At 47.5% G+C, this 18,528-nt stretch overlaps 9 protein-coding genes across 9 annotated transcripts; 3 read left to right on the forward strand and 6 right to left on the reverse strand.

Annotated features, from left to right (window-relative positions):
• Window positions 1-1,501: 1,501 nt before the first annotated feature.
• N7503_001779 (purine-cytosine permease family protein) lies at window positions 1,502-3,159 on the reverse strand (the record flags this gene model as incomplete). Its single annotated transcript, XM_057061326.1, has 4 exons — window positions 1,502-2,239; window positions 2,295-2,646; window positions 2,717-2,884; window positions 2,939-3,159. The coding sequence occupies 4 exons, from the start codon at window positions 3,157-3,159 to the stop codon at window positions 1,502-1,504; spliced, it is 1,479 nt and encodes a 492-aa protein (XP_056925288.1).
• A 514-nt stretch (window positions 3,160-3,673) lies between these two features.
• N7503_001780 (homogentisate 1-2-dioxygenase) lies at window positions 3,674-3,868 on the reverse strand (the record flags this gene model as incomplete). Its single annotated transcript, XM_057061327.1, has 1 exon — window positions 3,674-3,868. One exon carries the CDS (start codon window positions 3,866-3,868, stop codon window positions 3,674-3,676), a length of 195 nt encoding a protein of 64 aa, XP_056925289.1.
• Window positions 3,869-3,935: 67 nt separating this feature from the next.
• Window positions 3,936-5,111, reverse strand: N7503_001781 (uncharacterized protein; the record flags this gene model as incomplete). The annotated part of the gene is made up of 1 exon (XM_057061328.1): window positions 3,936-5,111. One exon carries the CDS (start codon window positions 5,109-5,111, stop codon window positions 3,936-3,938), a length of 1,176 nt encoding a protein of 391 aa, XP_056925290.1.
• Window positions 5,112-5,524: 413 nt separating this feature from the next.
• N7503_001782 (cytochrome P450) lies at window positions 5,525-7,114 on the forward strand (the record flags this gene model as incomplete). The annotated part of the gene is made up of 1 exon (XM_057061329.1): window positions 5,525-7,114. The coding sequence occupies one exon, from the start codon at window positions 5,525-5,527 to the stop codon at window positions 7,112-7,114; it is 1,590 nt and encodes a 529-aa protein (XP_056925291.1).
• Window positions 7,115-8,000: 886 nt separating this feature from the next.
• On the forward strand, window positions 8,001-8,788 carry N7503_001783 (uncharacterized protein; the record flags this gene model as incomplete). Its single annotated transcript, XM_057061330.1, has 3 exons — window positions 8,001-8,435; window positions 8,496-8,594; window positions 8,660-8,788. The coding sequence occupies 3 exons, from the start codon at window positions 8,001-8,003 to the stop codon at window positions 8,786-8,788; spliced, it is 663 nt and encodes a 220-aa protein (XP_056925292.1).
• A 1,695-nt stretch (window positions 8,789-10,483) lies between these two features.
• On the reverse strand, window positions 10,484-10,777 carry N7503_001784 (uncharacterized protein; the record flags this gene model as incomplete). The annotated part of the gene is made up of 1 exon (XM_057061331.1): window positions 10,484-10,777. The coding sequence occupies one exon, from the start codon at window positions 10,775-10,777 to the stop codon at window positions 10,484-10,486; it is 294 nt and encodes a 97-aa protein (XP_056925293.1).
• Window positions 10,778-11,894: 1,117 nt separating this feature from the next.
• Window positions 11,895-13,205, reverse strand: N7503_001785 (phosphotransferase family protein; the record flags this gene model as incomplete). Its single annotated transcript, XM_057061332.1, has 1 exon — window positions 11,895-13,205. One exon carries the CDS (start codon window positions 13,203-13,205, stop codon window positions 11,895-11,897), a length of 1,311 nt encoding a protein of 436 aa, XP_056925294.1.
• A 3,634-nt stretch (window positions 13,206-16,839) lies between these two features.
• On the forward strand, window positions 16,840-17,527 carry N7503_001786 (frataxin family protein; the record flags this gene model as incomplete). The annotated part of the gene is made up of 2 exons (XM_057061333.1): window positions 16,840-17,133; window positions 17,249-17,527. Coding segments are annotated over 2 exons (573 nt in total), but the record flags the coding sequence as incomplete, so codon positions are not given.
• Window positions 17,528-18,126: 599 nt separating this feature from the next.
• On the reverse strand, window positions 18,127-18,456 carry dph3 (CSL family zinc fnger-containing protein; the record flags this gene model as incomplete). Its single annotated transcript, XM_057061334.1, has 2 exons — window positions 18,127-18,183; window positions 18,262-18,456. The coding sequence occupies 2 exons, from the start codon at window positions 18,454-18,456 to the stop codon at window positions 18,127-18,129; spliced, it is 252 nt and encodes an 83-aa protein (XP_056925296.1).
• Window positions 18,457-18,528: the final 72 nt, after the last annotated feature.

An 18,528-nucleotide genomic window follows, 5' to 3' on the forward strand; every position in this document is an offset into this window, starting at 1 on the left:
GCAGTCCTCATCGGAGCAACAGCCATGATCGTGGATGACCAATTCGGCAGCCTGTTTCTTACATATATCATCCAGGTCGTGGGTCGCCAGCGAATCGCCGGCAGGCTCATGGAGTACAAAGCGACTGGCTCGGTGCATATGTGTTGGTCAGATCGACACCCTATTACTTGGCGCCCCTGCGGATCAGGCTATAGGGCCCGAGCACCAGTCACGCTGGGTGGGGGCCGCCCGGGCTGAGAACTCCGAGTTTCCCATCCGGCGGAGTCCGAGCCATTAGTCACTTAGGGGTTCATCCCTAGAGAGTTGACATGGTTTTCGTTTGCCCGTTAGATTCATCTAAAGAGTCCAAATAACTACCGCAGGATATTGCATGCGGTAAGAAAAGAAGACATGGAAAGAAGAAAGCTGCCCGTGCTTAGACGCTCGCGATCATAAACCTGTGTTTGGAAATTATGATGGTCGCAGGCCTCTCCTCGTTTTCCGCAGATCATCGCAGCATCAAGGCCCAATTCCCGCCTAATATTCCGGATCGATTGGGTGGCGGGGATGCCATAGGAACAGGGCAGTGTTCGTTTCTCCACCGCATTTCTGGTTCAGAATTAACTCGCTGACCGGCAGATCATCGGGAACTGGACGCGGGTAGAATACCATGATGTAAAGAGGATCTGCGCAGGGCACTGGCTAGAAAGCTTTTCGCGGGGCCGAAATCAGGTCGTTTCCAAATAAAGCTTTTCATTTCAGCAGGATTGAGCCTCGCCTGACGGTACTCGCATCATTTTGATGGGGGCCGAATATATGGTAGGTCTCGATTGGATGTTCACTAGACAAGGGGACATTGGCAATTGACCAGCTGCTCACGCGAGCGCGTATAAAGAGAACCCGCCCTGTCTCCACCATTATGATCCACCAGAATCTTCTTATTCGCATACATATTTACTTATTTGAGACTGCTTTTCTCCGCGCTCTACATTATTTACTTCCATCGCCACCTCAGCACTATGTACTTCAGTTTTTCTCAAACCTGGAGGGTAGGTTCTAGTTGAAAGCACACCAGGAGCAAGTTCATCAACCAGCAAGTCTTGTCAGATTTGGAGGCCATTTTCTCAATTCTTCACAACACCAGGAAGAGGATGTACCAGAATGAAATACAAATAACGGGAATTGTATGATGTAAGTCTCTACATCTTTACTTGGGCTGCGGGAAAGTCGTTTCGGTGTTCTTTGGAAGGAGGCGGAATTGATTGGTGTCTGGTTTCCATGATCCTAACATCTTGCCATCCCAGTAAGACTTGGCCCATCAACAATGCTTTGCGGGGGTCGGCTATCCTTTCAAGCTGGCAAATCATAAAACATCGAGAGAAACATGATACCTGTTGTACATGCGCTGGCTTTCAAATATTGATGATATAATTGAATTGGACTGGATTCTGTCATACCGATCGGCTACAATAGCCTTTTCAAACTCCTCAAGACAAGCCATACTTGAACTATGTAATATCCACTAATTTCTAAATCTCACTTCAATAAATCGAAGTGGCAAGTACAGCAGAGGTGACAACACAAGAGCAATTTCGAACCCAAGATCCCCTGTCTTCTCAGCGAGGGGTCCTGTATACCAGATCTGGCTCATACACGGGACAATCAAGCCAAAGGAAAGCGCAATAGCCGCTATTGCAGCTACTCCAGTCGGAAGCTTGCTTGATTTATCGCAGTCCTCTGCCGTGTATAAGTTGCAGTCAGCGTTGCGGAAGACAAAATGCTCAGTCGCGACAACGCCAACAAAGGCCGCAGACCAATATGCAATGACATAGAGGAAATTCTCCAGGCTATCAAAGAAGGAGTTGGCTGCATAGATAGAAACCGGGATCGCGACCGCCGTATAGACGATGGTAAATAATAATCGCGGAACGCGTGCCATAATGGGAATGACAAGCTGAAAGTTCAACGAGATGGAATACATCGCGGCTGCTAGATTCCCTAAGAGGGAGAATGCGAGTAGAACAGATACAAATTTGCCAAATCCCCCAGCGGGATGAAGCATTGCCTCTAAAACCCCCCCGGCGCTGTAGTCCGCGTTCCCGGCCGACCAAGATGAAATACTTGGCACAACTGCACCGATTGCTGCACCGAGAACCATCAACGGCACTGAAGGAACAAGAAGCCCGGCATAGATGTATGCAAAGATTCGGTATGAAGATACACTCGGGTCACAATACACTGCGAAATCAGATGCCATTGCCTATCCCAGGTTAGTTTCGGGGGGGAAGGCCTTAGAGAGGACAAGGATCACCAACCGCCCAAGGAATGAGGAACCCAGCAATAACACCCCCGAATGAGATGATCGTCGCAACTGCCGGCGGCTCCGTCGTGGTTTCTGTCGAAAGATGATGGCCGCCGACTCCAGTCGCAATCACGATCGCGAGCAGGGCAAAGATCCACGAATACCGCTCGAACTGATGCAAAAATCTGTATCCGCCAAAAGATATTATCATTCCACACAGGGCTATAATTACAATTCCTGCGGTCGCATTGATGCTACCACCTGAGACTGCAGCTAAAGTCAGGCCCCCGAGTACACAGTCAATTATTCCAAAGCCGGCGATGGTGCAGAGGTTCAGCACGACAATTATAGAAACAAGATAGTACCTGTATCAATTCCGGGGTTGTCAGTCGATCCAAAGTCGTTAAGGACAAGTTGAGCTGGGGAAAAAATTACCCGAAAGTGAATCGGGCCTGCAGCATTTGCCGAAGTCCAGTTTTGGCACCGAATGTGCCTAAAAAGGCGGGTGGGATTGTGCATAGTAGACTGAAGAATAGTATGACAAGGGATGAATCTCGAAGACTGAGACCATATGAGAGCGTTCCCACCATTCCCGTCACGATTCTTATCAATATTAGAGAGTGAAATTGAATCTGGTAAAAGAATGCATAGACCCACGGAAGGAGATTTGTACTCATAGTGAACCACACGAAGAAGACATTAATGTATCGTTTGTCAACTCGCTCTTCCAGAGGCACTTGAGCAATGCCTCGTAGCTCAACACCCCAATATGCGATTTTGGATAGCCATGCCCTTGGGGAGTGATCGGATTGCAGCTCGGCTGTGCCAACATCACTGTAGGTTGCCGTCGCTGGCGGCTTTTCCGTAGATTTGTCCATGGCAGATGTCAAACCCCAGAATTATTTCCAAGGATGGATAGACGGGGTAAATGCAGCATATGTGGGGAATCCCATTTTGAAATAGTCTGTATTTCATTTGCCTCGAGTGGCTGGCTAGCTTGAGATAGACGTTGATAGGGATGCGATAAGAGCTGCTTGGGCGGGAAGGTTGCCTGCCGGAAAGATTGGAAGGTCTGGGAGCGATAACCTTTGCTCTGGTCTAGGATTGCCAACATCCCCGGCGAACTGTCAACATCGCTTTCAAAGTTTACCTTCAGTGATATATGTAGTTCCCACTTGGGCCTTCATCGGGAGCACTTAGGTGGATTGTATGTTCTGGCAAGAGAAAGCGCCGCCGGCTCCGCTTTCATGATTAGATGAGTTCTTCGAATTTTCGAACCAGTATTTGGATGTGTGTGTATTATTTTACCAATAACCTCAAGTCTGTGATTACTTGTCCTACAATAACTAAGTAAATGAGAAAAGTGGCCAGGAATAATCCCGAGTCCCCAGCTTATTGGCGATGCTCCACATCCAGAATAGGGCGACCAGCAGCTTCTAGATGTGCGTTAATTTCTTCCAAATGATCCATGAATCCGCCCTTAAAATCATCCCAAAATTCGACCGGTTGGTGTTGCAGTTTCCCGCTGCGCTCGAGTGCGTAATCTGTCAAGGAGACATGAGATGAGATATGCATCATGAATGCCATGGCCCCTTCGCCAACCCGCTGAGGCAGCAAGTCTATACTGGTCGCTTCCTTCCATCGCTCGTAGGATTCACCATGTGGCATATAGCTTGGTTCGTAAGTGAGGGCCCCCGGGGCTTAAGGAGGTAGCAGAGCCCGGCCATGTTCCATAAGTCATGCCCATGATCTCTGTCGCGACATTTCGATGATAATATGGCGGTCGGAAGGTATTGCGCGTGACACTCCATTTCGGAGTGAAAACTAAAAGTTCGGACAAGGGCACTCCTGATCGCTTCGATTTAGCTGTGAGCACACAGTAGATGGAAGGATCGCTCTGGTCCCGGTCGACGGTACCGATGTTGATAAAGTTTTCCATGGCGTATTTATATGGAGCGTAATTTCCATGCCACGCGATCACATCGAAAGGGGTATGGTCTTGTTCGTAGACAAACATGTTTCCCATCAACTTCACAACAATTTCCCATTTAGACTGATTGATGTCGAAACTGGCTGTAGGGGTCTCGAAATCACGAGGCAGGGCCATGCCATTAGATCCGACCGGTCCCAACTCCGGAAGCTCATAGTGGCTACCAAAGATCTCCTGGATGTATCCTCGGGCAGTGCCGTCCGGTAGGGTAACTGTGAATCGCATACCGGCTTGGATCACAACTAGCTCACCAGAGCGTACCATCATGCGTCCGAACTCTGTTTGGATATCCAACCGTCCCTCTTGGGGGACGATTAATAGATCACCGTCGTTATTGCAAAATGCTTTGTTGGTCATTGACGAATTGGCGGTATAGATATGCACGGCTAGACCTTCCTTTGATGCAGGATCGCCGTGGCCACTAATAGTTTTCCATCCTTGAATGAAGTCGATGGAGTTTGATGATTCGGGAAAACTAAATGCATCCCATGCCATATCCTGCGGGGTAAAAGTGACCTTCTCATTGCTGGGTGAGAAGTTGGCTTCGATATCCGGGTTTCTCGGTAGTGATTTCAGTTTTTTGTGAACCACAGACGGTCGGATCCGATAGAACCACGCATGGAGCAGAGATGCTCGCAAGGATACAAAGGGCGTGCCATTGAGCTGTTCTGATACGAGATCGTATTTGCATCTTTGGGGGGTATTGCAAGCTCTTGGCAATGTACCAGGGATTGCTTCCGATGCGAACCGGTTTCCGAAGCCCACTTGATACAAATAGGGATCCTCCTTTGTTGGCGTGGATGAGAACGAGGCAGTCGCAGATGCGCCACGAGCAGGCATATTGATACGTATTGATACGTGGGTGACGAACACCAGAGAAATGAAAGCGAAGGTGACTTCCCTAAGTCCATGGGGGAGGAGTTTAACCTTTTAGAAAGGACCGGCTCCCCACTTTTAACCGCAACTTTGACCCCGATCTTCTTATCTCAGCATCGACCCTACTGTCCGCAGCAGGCGACCGGCAGATGACCGGCAGGCAGACTGATTTTCTTACTGCGTTTGTCGATAAGGTCGACCTGTCTTATTCTCTCTCTCTCTTGCCGACTCCAAGGTCCACGAAGGCAGTAGGCACGGCTTAGCTGGATACGCTCCAATCATCAGAGCTCCATTATCCCGAGCATTCCCAACCTTTAAAAGGCACCTGAAATTCGTATGCACCGATTGTCCTGGTATCATTCTACCAGACATTCGAAATGGACTATGCTATATTCCCACCCCGAGTGTTTATTGGCCTTGCCCTCCTGGTCGTCACGGTGGGGGTGCTGTACGGGAAACACGTCAATAAATTAAGGAAGCGTCTCCCTTTCCCCCCCGGGCCCCCGGGGAGTTCAATTTGGGGTCATCTACAAGTCATCCCCAAAGATCACCCTGAACACCAATTTGTGAAGTGGGGAAACCAATACAACTCCGACATACTATATTTCAATGTTCTCGGTCGCCCCATGGTTGTAATCAACAGTGTTGATGCAGCCCATGATCTACTGGATAAGAAAGGCGCGAACTATGCCGATCGCCCTCGCTTCGTTCTTTTCGAAGTAATGGGATGGGGTGTCACCCTCACTTTTCTTCGGTGGTCGCCTCGGTTCAAGCTCCATCGGAAGCTCCTTCAGCAGTCATTCACCCAAACGGCATGCAAGCCATATCGACCTATCCAGCAGGAGGAAGCCCGTCGGGCTGTCAAAGCCATTTTGCACAAACCACAAAACTGGGAATTGCTACTGCGGCAGTTTTCTACTGCTGTTGTATTACGTATTGGATTCGGGATTGATATCCAGGAAGAAAATGATCCCTACGTCCAAATGGCAATTGATGTCGAAGAAGCCACTGGCAAAGGTGGTGTCCCGGGCGCGTCGATCGTCGATTTCTTCCCTATCTTCCGCTACCTACCAAATATTTTCGAGAGGCTCTTTACAGTTTTCCAGCCCTTGGTCCATGCCCGCCGCTCAAAGCCTACTATTCAGCGGCTACATGATATACCTTGGGATGCAATGGAGTCATCTATTCGGTCTGGCGTAGCGACTCAACCATCTTTTATGCGAAGCCACTTTGGTCAATATCTTTCAAATGAGAAACTTGGCAAAACTAACGACGTCACTATTGCCGATCTGAAAGGTGCCGCTGGGGCTATTTCGATCGCCGGTGGCAATACGACATGGTCGACCGTGATCGTGTGTGTTCTTAACCTTATGATACACCCGGAAATTCAAGTAAAGGTACAAGATGAGATTGACAGAGTGGTTGGGCTAGATAAGAATGGAGATATTGTTCGATTACCCAATTTTGAGGATCGAAAACAGCTGAAATACCTTGAAAACGTCATCCAAGAGGCAACACGTTGGGCCCCTCTATCTCCACTTGGTGTGCCCCATGCTTCGCTTGCCGACGATACTTACCATGGTTACTTTATTCCAGCTGGATCAGTGGTATTTGCCAATGCCTGGGCTATGTCGCGGGACGAGCGCTTCTACTCATCGCCGGATGATTTCAACCCAGACCGATATCTTGCTCATGTGGAAGGTGGAAATGAGGAACCTCTCCCTGAAGGACCCTTTGGATTTGGAAGAAGAGTTTGCCCTGGGCAGCATCTGGCTCTCGCCGGGGTGTATATTGTTGTCGCGACTTTGCTGGCAACTATGGATCTAACCTGCCCAATTGATGAAAGTGGTAAAAGGATCAAGCCGCGAGTGACGTTCTCAAATGGACTGAGTGGTGTCCCCGACAGTTTTCCATGTGTCATTACTCCGCGATCAGAAAGAGCCAAGGAGCTACTGTTTACGTGCTAAATATACCAGAGAATTTCATGCTATGCGCTTGCTTACTCGAGGAAAATGTCACAAGCTAATTTCTCCCTAATGCATCATATCAAATGGGTCACGAAATAATGCTTTCGGTCTTTTGTAATACTAGTTTTTCTTTTCAATAATTTGATTGTTCAAGCCTGAAATCTCAATTTTCAATAGGTAGAGCAAATCCACCGCGAACCTGTTGGCGCAGTCTTGAAGATGTTTAGCGCCTTATCTCAAGACACCTACGAACGCGATGTTGTCAGTTGATGAGCAGGAATGAACGAAGTCCCGATGAAGGCTCTGACCATTCATGGATAGAAGAGAATGCGTTGACCCTTCATAAACTTCAACATCCACTTGATTGTTCCTGCCAGTTGTCTCCCAGGCCCTCTTCAATTGTTCCGCGAAATTCCCGAGTGCCTGCTGTTTTTGTGAGTGCCGACTCCGTAGATGGCCAGGGCCGCTTTGTTTTTCAAGCTGATCCATCTGATGATTTTCGATCATCAAGCATCACATATTGAAAGTAGCTCTCGTGGAAGTTGGTATATTCCGGGTCTAGCAATGGACGAACCGTTGGGTGAGTTGGCTGGTAAGCTGTAGCTGATTGCTCTGAAGCCATGAGTAATGGTAGTTTCCGGCAAGAAAATGTGAAACTTGATCAAATCTGAAAAAACCTCCTGCAAACCAAATATTTGAAATCTCAGAACGAGAATTTGTGTTGGGAACTATCTGATGGGCAACTCCGGCAGGCAAAATCCTTATCAACCAGGATCCAAGGTTTCCCCGCTTTAAGCTGGATATCTGTCAACCAGTATACATCTGGACTGTCTCCTTACGTCTGATTCCCTTCTTTTTCATTTCCATACTTCAAGACATGTAAGCCATGTCGTCTGATCTCCAACACGCGTTGTCAACCTCATACGCTCGTTCCGGCTTCTCAAACCGCATGGGATGGGGTAAAAGACCAGCATTGCTTATCATCGATGTCTGCAAGGCCTATTGGACTGAGGGGTCGCCTCTTTCGCTTTTGGGGAACCCAGCTGCAGAATTGGCGCCGGACTCAATGAGACAATTGCTATCAGCTGCGAGAGAAGGGGACGTTCCTGTAATTTGGAGTGAGGTGAAATATTCAAGAGCAGACATGAGCGATGCGGGGTTGTTCTGGCTGAAGGCCAAGCCTCTAGATGTCTGGTTGAAAGGCGACAACAGAGGGCTTGCTGATTATATGGATGGCCTTGAACCGGCTTTAGACGACACTGTTATTGTGAAAAAGTACGCGAGCGCGTTTTTTGGTACAACTTTGGCTACTGAGCTTCAGGTATGTTCCAATATCAACAGATATCATTACCGTGAATGTTTGAGATTCACTATTTCTCAGACCCTCAATGTTGATACACTTGTTATCTGCGGAGTGAGTACATCGGGTTGCGTGAGGGCAACCACGCTCGATGCAATGCAGCACGGCTTCAGACCTATGGTACGCAGATCATCTATCGACGAGATTCTTTTCCCGAATAAATATGAGACCTAACATTTTATAAGGTTGTAGGTTCTGCTTGTGGAGATCGTACAGCCGAAATTCAAAATGCGAATTTATTCGACCTCGATGCAAAATACGCAGACGTCGTATCAGAAAATGAGGCCATGGAAAATCTTCGAAAGAATTGGTAATTGCTTATAGTATGCGCTGCGATGATATTCAGCTATTATGTTGACTACATCCAAGCAATTTCTACCACAGAGGTCATATTTCTTTACTCTTTCCTAGTCTGGAGGCTCTTGTGCCTGTAGAGTCAAGCACTCGCATCCATTTAAAAGCTGCAAAGGTTATGCGAAGAACTATGTTATGGTTCCTTGATTATGCTAGAGTTACAAAGTCGAGATTAATAGAGCCCACAAATATGTCGCTCCAAGGATAAGCTTCGAATTCAATTAGCATCTCGTCCGTCGGGAACGGATCATTCAGCCGAGGCAAAACTCTTGGTGAGAACTGCTGTATCTCACTCCCAGATGTAAATAATCCATCAAGTGGGGAGCCTCCAGCTAGATCAGTTATTTTAGTTCCAGTGACCCGGTCGGGGCCCCTTGCACTAGCTCTGCAGAGAGCTCTGTTCCAACGCCGAGCAAGGGGCCAGGCATGCTGCAACTCCCCCAGCCCCGCCAAAGATTTCCGGAGAATATCTTCAGCCCTAGGTGCAATAGTTGGACAGATTTCTGGTTGTTGATTTAGATGGTTTGCCAAAGAGCCACATACGTAGACGCAAAAGACGATCAGGGCTGGGAAGCCTTGGTCAGAGGACCGAAAGTCAAAGAATGCGTCAATTTGTTCGTGGAGGATTATCATGTTCTCAAATAATTCTGTTTTAACAGAGCTCAGGTTGCAGGGTTCATGTTCATTTTGCAAATATTGATCGCCTGTCTCGGAATTTGATCCGTCGTGGAGATATCTTCGGCGTAAAACAATATTACTCAATCTCAACACCATCACAGCCGATAGATATGCCAGGTCTAGTCCTTTCGATTTGAAACCTCGGAGATTCCAGACTGACCAACAATGATGTGCCGGGGTGTTTCTTTCGAATTCATCTAGCGCCGTCGATAGCCTTGCATATTCCTCTCTGCTCAATTGCACTTCTTCGGTGGGAAGTTCTTGCCCTGTATCAGTGCCAACAACTCTCGCTATCTGGCCCCACATATTATGTGTCTGTAAAAGAGTCGCGAACAAAGATCGCGTCACCGAATGAGCAAGTGATGGATCTTCAAGAGCTGGCAGTGTTCCAGCCAGGGGTACTCGGGGGTTGATTAAGTTCCCAAATGCAAACTCGTGCTCTGTACAGGGTAGAAGAGCGGATATATCACTATAGGAGATTGACACAGGGGAACTAAGACCTGAGAGTAGATTATTGTAGCTCTCAAGCATCCAGAATGTTCGCCTTCCAGCCTCCGCGTTTACAAATTGCTCAGCCGTCGCATAATCGGGCAAACGGTAGGTCTCTTCCCGGTGTAATCGTAGGATTCCGGCCATAGTCACTGCAATGCCCATGTGCATCGAGCTCCGATGTTTGTCGCCTTTACCCCATTCTGCAATACTCAAAAGAAAAAATCCTTGCGTCGCGTCTAGTGTTGGAACATACATCTGCTCGGGCACTAGCGCAGCCGCCCGACTGAGAAACAAGTCGGTCGCACTCAAGCCATCCCCATATCGGGTGACTAGACAAGGAGTGAATCGAGCTGAGATGGTCAAAATGCTAAACAGTAGAAATCTGCTGACCGAATCAGGGTCTTTCCGTAGCCGCTCGAATAACAGCGTTTTTGGTAAAAAGCCGAGCTGGAAGAAGGACGTTGTGAATATATACACTCCTTCAATCAGTTCTTCGAAGGGCGGTAGAATTTCTCTAGCGTCTGGAATGAGAGTAGTTGAATAGTCTCCCGTTTCTCTCGTTGTCGGTGCCGGTAACGGTGCCGGGGATTCACTTGTCTGGAAAGTCCCGTCCAGCTCAGACGACGCAGGGACGGTTGTGACTGGGCCACTTCTTTGACGACCAATAGAGGTGCGAGCTCTCGGGCGGCGGAAATCGCGATCTTTGTCCGGCTGGCCTCGTTGAAGAAACATACAGTCCTTCCCACTCTGCCGACACGACTGACAGGGTGCCCGGCCATCACTCACGCACTTGGTCCGGAGTCGGCGACATTCTCGGCAGGCTTTCGAGTGTCGAGTGAATTTTCTGATTGGAACCTCCGAGGTCTGCTCCATTGCGGCTTGCATGATCTGGTTCTAGATGATCAAACACCTCATAAACTTGCCGGTGAAAAGCTGCCGCTATCGAGAGTCTGCCGGAGCCACGATATATAGCTGATCTCTTATCTCTCCATGGGCTTACCCGCATCTTATTCTCCCTGATAAGGGCATATTCCGGCAATTCTTCAGATGTTTCGGCAATATTACCTGTCCCGAGGCCTTCGTGTTCAGCTCTATGGCATATGTCGCGTCGCGAATTGAGGGCGAAATTCCTCAGTTTCCAACATTGGATTTTCAGCCCGCCCGATCGGCCATTTGTTGGACCACCTCGTCACGGTGCTACGGATCTCAGGCGATGGCCATCTATAGGTGAGCGAGTTTATCATCACCTATGACGGAATACCAACACACTCAGTCTCCATCATGGAATTTGCTCACGAGCTTGTGGTACATGAGACACAGTACTTTGCTGATAACTTCAATGCACGGGCAGCGCTCGCCGAGCCTATACTAGATAGGCAAATCGAAGAGGCATGATCCTGTCCTTATCTTAAGCCAAATCATCCACATTTGAGAAAAATGATTGTGGACAAATCTTCTTTTCGTAGTGGTGATTACACTAGCGTGTCTGATCACTGAATTCTCCAACCTTGTGCCTAAGTCAGCATACGGGCTGAAGTATAGCCAATGACAACGAGTATTGCTAACATGAAGGGGCCTCGTGAAGAATATTCGGGTGGGTGAGTATCTCCCCGCGTTGCCCTGAATAAGCCTGAATAGAGCGGCGAGCCGCCCCACGCCCGAATCGTGGGCGCTAGGCGACTACCACCATACATATGCTGTTGTATGTTTTTTATTCTTTCTATTTCTTGCTCTCAATGTCAGTGTTGGTGAAATACTGTTGCTTTATGTCGTGAAGCACCTCCCGAGTCTTAGCCTTGGGAGTGTGCATATGGAACAGCCTACTGGTGACAATTGATTGTTTTTCTCGCACGGTGTGATTTTCGCCTTGCCAACATTGACCTTGTATTAGTACTCTTAACAATCCTCGTAAATCCTATTACGCAGGCTTCGAAGGTTCTCCACCTTAGCGTTGATATCATCAATCCATGCGCGTATATAACGGGCAATGAATGGATTATCGCAATTCTGCACTGCAGTTTCAAAGTCTCTCCGGTACTGATTCTTATCGAAAATGTCCACCCACCTTGGCTCCAGTATTCTCATCTCATCAATGAAGATATCGCGCAGTAGAGTATTCTCGTACTGCTCTAGGTGCTCCCAATAGAGATCGGAAGGTTCTCCGTTTCCTTCAGCGCAGTATCTCGTGATATCGGGCTCTAAACGTCGGGGCGTTCCTTCCAAGAATGCAGGGTAATCACAGGCCCTCCATAAAGGAAGTGCTGAAACGCACTCCCAGTCTAGTATACCGGTTACGTCTCCGCTATCACTAACGAGGATGTTATGCCGGGAGAGGTCGTCATGGAATATCATTGAAGGCTCCGAAGGATCGCAATCGGGTGGAAAGATAAGAGGAATTAGAGATTTGAGATCCTCGATTATTTGTAGTGTCCTTGTTGCATCTTCGGCCTCGTCTTCATCCTCGCTGTCGCGATCGCTGGCTGGTAGCTTATCTAAAGTCAAATGACAATCGTTCTCATTGAGTGAAAGGCGAGATATGATCCAGTCATTGCTTGATCGAAATGAACCTCGATTGATATCCTGAAGAACATGGGACCCCCAGAAAAAATGCATAGACACAATTCGGCCTATATAAGGCGGGGCTTCGTATGAGCCTTCCTTTTCAAAGATTTCATCATTTAAGGCAAGGTCGGATGATGGTGTATAGATATTTCCGATTCCTCGTGTCTGATTTCGAAAGAGGAAAGCGGACTGTACTGCAAGCTCTCGAACCAACTTTTCTTTTGCTAGGAATGAAAGAGATTTCCAGACATCACCCAAGGGCTTCCCAGGTAATTTAGTCATAAGTATCCATTCGAGTCCTATCTGGTTATCTCGGGAGGTTTGATAACTGATAACTTTGGGAACTGGGATCTTTGTGGTGCGAGATATCCAATCCATTGTTGACACTTCACTCATGGCTTTGTGATATGGGTCGACTGGTAATGAGACCCGCATGATGAGCATCTCATCGTCTATTTTGATGTCATAGGTCTTGTTCAAGGCGCCCTGGGCAAGGAATGTCACTTCGACCGCTCTTGATGGCCGGAGCGCCTGTATTGTCTGTTTGATAGGTCCAGTGTCGGGTTCAAGAGTCCATCGAGGCTCAAGGCCCAAAAGTCTCTCACTCCATGCAAGGCCTTCAAAATTTGACTCTACCGATTTCATATCTGGTAGGTCGAGGGCGGGTGGTGAGGGACTTCGCAGGGATGTTCGTGGTGGCTTTCACCGCAGGTTAGCGGGGCCGGGTCGGAATAACTACTATATCATGAACGCCCGGTGCCCACCGAAACACAATGTCGGTTGCATGGTTCTTTTGTCCTTCATGTTCTTTTATTCGGAAAGAATCGCTCAATTACCTCTACTTTCAAGATACTCCATCCTTGTATTTCAAGGAAATCGGGGTGGATCAGCATGGCACAATGAATTCCGATACAAAATATCGTCAAATAAAGAGTCTGAAGGAAAAATAAAATAAAATAAAATCTCCCGTCCTCGAGCGTTTCCATTCATAGCGATACCCCATCCTTTCCTTGTAAACGAGTAGCCCAATCGTGAAGAGTCTGACGATCTTGGTAAGTCATCGTTTTTGATGTGTTCCCCTCGAGCAATTTGCCTTCTGTAATCAATCGTGATAGCTTTTGACCAAGACCCAACCTATTATCCAGATCGCAGCCGTCAAAAACAGCCAAGCAATATCGGGGGTACGATGCCTTAAGTGAGCGTGCGGGAGTCTTGAGAATAATCCCACCGTGTGAAAACTTCCTTTTGCCCCCGCGCAACGCTCGTATGCTTTTGTTCGAGCATCCATTGACAATTGACATTTTGCGTAGCTTTCTGGATTTTTGCAGTGCGAGAAACAAAGGATGTCCGGGTTTCAAATCTTCCAGGTTATTCCAGAGGTTAGACACATATTCATCGATGTGCGAGTGCTGGCGCCATTCACATTCATAGGATGTAAAATCAGTCGTCAGAACGAGATCCTTTTGAAATGCATGCAAAGTGAGACGTGAATTGTTGACTGCTGCCCTGAGAAAGTCTTGTCCTGATCCTGTTGCCAGAGATGATACATTCTCATGTACTTTCGAGATATCTGGGCGACAGGAAGTATCAGGATATTCTTTTCCACTTAACCGCTCCAGAATCCCAATTACACCAAATGTTGCAGTAACGCATGAAATCTCTCGCACAATATGATAGTCGCTTGGCGGAAAGTATGATTGGAATGAGATGTGCGCGAATATTCTGTCGTCACCATGAAGCATCGGGTATTTGTTGCTTGTGCCCGTCCACGACATTTCCAATTGAGAGATAAACCTTTGTGTGAGCAGGGGTGGACGCATTAGACTGAAGGAGTCGAGTAGATTGGCGGCATTCAATCTGACATCTTGACCCCCTGAGCCAGGTAATTTCAGGAGTTCCGTTAACTCACTGTTCGACTCTGGCAATTTCAGGTGGCGAAATTTGAAACAAATCTCGTTGGTGTCTCGTATGACGGTGTTGATGCTTGGAGGGACTGGGATAGTATCTTGGTCATTTTCTGGGGCAGAGACAATGCTTGGTACAGTAGTTCGCTCGACTGAAAGTAGCCGAATGATGTCTCTGTGGAGAGTATTCCAGGCCCAATCACATATTAGGTCAACAATCAGGCATATCTGCAGCGCACAGTCATCTCTCAGAATGCATCCATGCCAGAGATCTATGATTTGCTGCTCTGACGTTAGTATTTGATATTGCATGTTTTTGAACCTCTTACTGTTTTGCCTCCATCGGCCACACAAGCATAGACTCTCCATTCTTCGCCAATGAATGATAAGAACCAGACTAATGCTGTGTCTGGTGCTTCTTTACCCGCTTGGCGAAGACTCTTTTGAACATCAACAAGAATTTTGATGGGAAGGGCGGTTTGGCTCTCAACCGAACTAAAGCATGAGTTATTCTCAGCTTTAGCTTCCAGGACGAGGAATGGAAACAGTATATTCCTAGCATCTTTTCCGGGGCTAGAATTAAGGCCTGGATGTCTTTTAAGGGCAACTTCCAGAGATGGAGACTTTCGAAACCCAATAACACGATCTGGACGTCGAACTCCCATTCCAGGAACTGATCGGTCAGTATATGCTGCATTCCGCTTATCCGCAAAAGGCTGCTATTGAAGAGAATAACATCAGGTTAGTCCCTACACTTAAACAAATGATGGTTGTGTGATCCTACCCTATCCCCATGTAGACTATCTCCAATGCAGTTGCAAAGAGCGAAGTTTGGTTGTGTTTCTTGCACTTCCAAACGGGGCTCAAATGGCCATCGTAGCAGTTTGCACTTTTGACTGTACTAATCAGCCATGATCTAGAACCCAGAGATTTGATGATCATCGGCTTACCACTCCACTGCGTTCGAAAACGTGGTCAAAAGATGTCTTTCTGTCTTGTCCCTCCAGGTCTCTTCATTTGTTTCTTCAACTCGACACTGCTTTGCGGCAGAAACAAGACAATCGGCCTTGACTATAGTTCTCGCTTTTTGCAAGCTACGTGGATGAATTGATTGAAATTGTTCCACGTAGTTGTTGTACCTGACGTCTTCAATCTTCCGGATAGCAGAAAATATAGCCGAATGACATTGAGGCCATTTAGTTGGGTTGATTGGCCCCTCAAAATTAATCTGGTTGTCGAAAAGCATTCGACGTTTTCGTTCTTTTTCTTCCTCCGGAGAGTGTCCTCTTTTTTTGGACTGGGCCATGACGATGTCGATTTGATATAATAGAGGCAATGATACACAGCAAGTAATTTGAGCTAAGTGGGCTTGTGATATGGACTCAAACCTGGGGGGTTTTTTGCATATTAAATAGACGAATGAATGCTATCTTTGGGGGCTTCTGTACTAATAATGGCCTATTGCATAGCCGCCCATGATCGTTTCAATGCAGCTCCTGCAACATCTGCACCTTGAGCGGGTAAGTGATGGTCATGAACAGGTGTTGGTCTTTACTATGCATGTTGCAGAGCCAATACTGCTAGTAACTCGTTATATTTAGTTAAACAGGCTAGAAATACTGTATGAACAACATGATACCTTGAGCGCTTAGCTATCATAGGCTGTCATTTCACCATGGTAGAGCACCCCTTGTTTCGAATGTGACCGGGGTCGATCAGGGAAAATCATGTTTTGACAAATCGATTCGTTCATAGACGTTGTCATAGATCCGAAAGTGGTGTTCCCTAAATCCATCCAGGAGAGACTTGGATCGGACTAAACAGGCCCGCAATTCGCCTGCCAACATCGGCATACTTACCATTTATGGGTCCCCATCCTTCCTGCAATCACCATTGGTTTGTAAGCAACGCACTACTTGCTGTAAACAAAATCAATGCTAGACCTTCAAGTACTCGTAAGCGGTACATAACGTCTATAATACAGAAAGGGACATTTGCAGTAATCAACAAAAGTGGTAACATTTCTCACCGTATGTGACCAAGTTATGCAGCCTGGCATCTTGACCTCAACTATCTAACAACATAAAGCCATTTGATTTCACTTCAACAATTCCAATACTCCAATAATCTGAGATAATAGAGAATAAACAAATTAAGCCAATCAAATGTTCAAATAAAAGATCAACAATTACTCATCCCACGATCACCAACAAACCTAAAGTGGAAGGCGGTAACCCCAAGGAAAGCCGATGATGTATTGCTCTCCACCCGCAAACAGCTCCAACTTGATCAACTACAAACCACCGCATAAACCCTCACAAAGCCACCCAATATGCTCTCCCGCAGCGCACCCCGTCTACTCCGACTAACTAGTCGCACCAACCCCCCTCAAAACCCCGCAATCCCTACCCGCTCTCGCTCTAGCCCGCAGCTCCCGTCCTTTCCACATCTCTGCTCCCAGAGCTAAGGGTATCCAGCCCGACTCCGAGAACCCTCGTGCTCCGAACCCTCAGTCTGCGTCTGTGGCTGGTGCCGGACTGCACGTTAATGAGCCTTCACCTTTGACCCCGGAGGAGTATCATGATTACTCGGAACATTATTTCAATGTGTTGATTGCGGAGTTGGAGAAGTCGCAGGAGGAGGGGTCGGATGTTGAAGCCGAGTATAGTGTGAGTCCTTTTCCAGTTATTTTTTGCCTTGCATCGATGGTTCTTGTAGTCCCCTAGCTGGACCAGAGTTTTTTCTTTTGTTCTACTTGTACTGGTACTGATGATTTGCTTGCAGGCTGGCGTCCTCAACATCACCATCCCTGCTATAGGAACTTATGTCCTCAACAAACAACCCCCCAACCGACAGATTTGGCTCAGCTCACCCATCTCCGGCCCTAAACGGTATGACTGGGTCCTTGAGGGTGACCGCATGCATGAGAAGCAGGATACTCGCGAGTTTGCGCATGGACAGTGGATCTACCTGCGTGATGGTAGTAACCTGACAGAGCTGTTGAACGGGGAGATGTCGCTGTCTTTGCCGAAGGATATTTATGGTGTGCTGCTTGAAGATTAGATCTGTGGCGTTTTACCTCACTGAAGGTCATATTATAGTATCGGGGTCTTGGGACATATTGTAGTTCTATGTGTTATAAGTGTTAAATGAATTCAGAACTTTCGATCATGCATTAGATGGGTTGAAATGGGGATTTGAATTAGATCATGCTCTGCTCTAGTTCATGGTATTGGCTATTGACATCAATTTAATGTATTGCATGATCTGATCAGCAAGCTGGCATTAAGGATGTTTCGATGTAGAGCGAGAATCCCCATGGGGTCCCTCGAAGCGGGAGCTGATTGGCATGTTCTTTGCCGGCAGATGGGACCATCTTCGGAAATGGCTCGAGTACCCGACAACCAAAAGTCAGCGCTAGTGCGCGGCGGGGGTAGATTATGTTCTGTCCCAGCGCCCTCCAAAGATTCGCCGGGCTCGTTTTATGATTTGCACGACGCGGGCACACGATGGCATAACAAGTCGAGCCTCAACCCAGCAGGCATACTGCTGTAAGAACTCGAGTGCGGCCAACTCCTGCCGGTGGAATAGCAAGTACGCTTCGGCTTCGCCTTGCGCAAAATATAGCGCAGATATAATTTCTCTTTTCATTCAAGAGGTTCTCACGCCTGCACAGCAACTCCATCAGTCTGCTGGTTATCCGGCTTAGGTAGATCAGCCTAAATAAGCGTTGTTAGCACAACTGATCAAATGGGAACAATTCACGAGTCGCATATGCGTAAAGATCGTATACATACCAGGTCAAAGATAACCCGGATCATCAAACTGCAACTCGGGCACACACCGATATCCTCTCCGTCGCGAAGATCGTCGATGGCGATCTCGAAGCGGTCGCCGCATGGACAGGGATAGTGGTAGATCTGCATCGCGGGGTCGAAGGTCATATCTTCGATTTCGATCTCATCGTAGATGGAGAGTGAGTCGTCGGCCATTTTCAAGGATTTGAGGGTTGGATTTTGGTTTGGGTATGTTGGAGGAATTAATTATTGGTCTCGGTGGCGGAC

Source organism: Penicillium pulvis (assembly GCF_028828015.1).
Source record: "Penicillium pulvis strain IBT 33274 chromosome Unknown contig_12_segment0_segment0, whole genome shotgun sequence".
Classification (NCBI taxonomy): Eukaryota; Fungi; Ascomycota; class Eurotiomycetes; order Eurotiales; family Aspergillaceae; genus Penicillium; species Penicillium pulvis.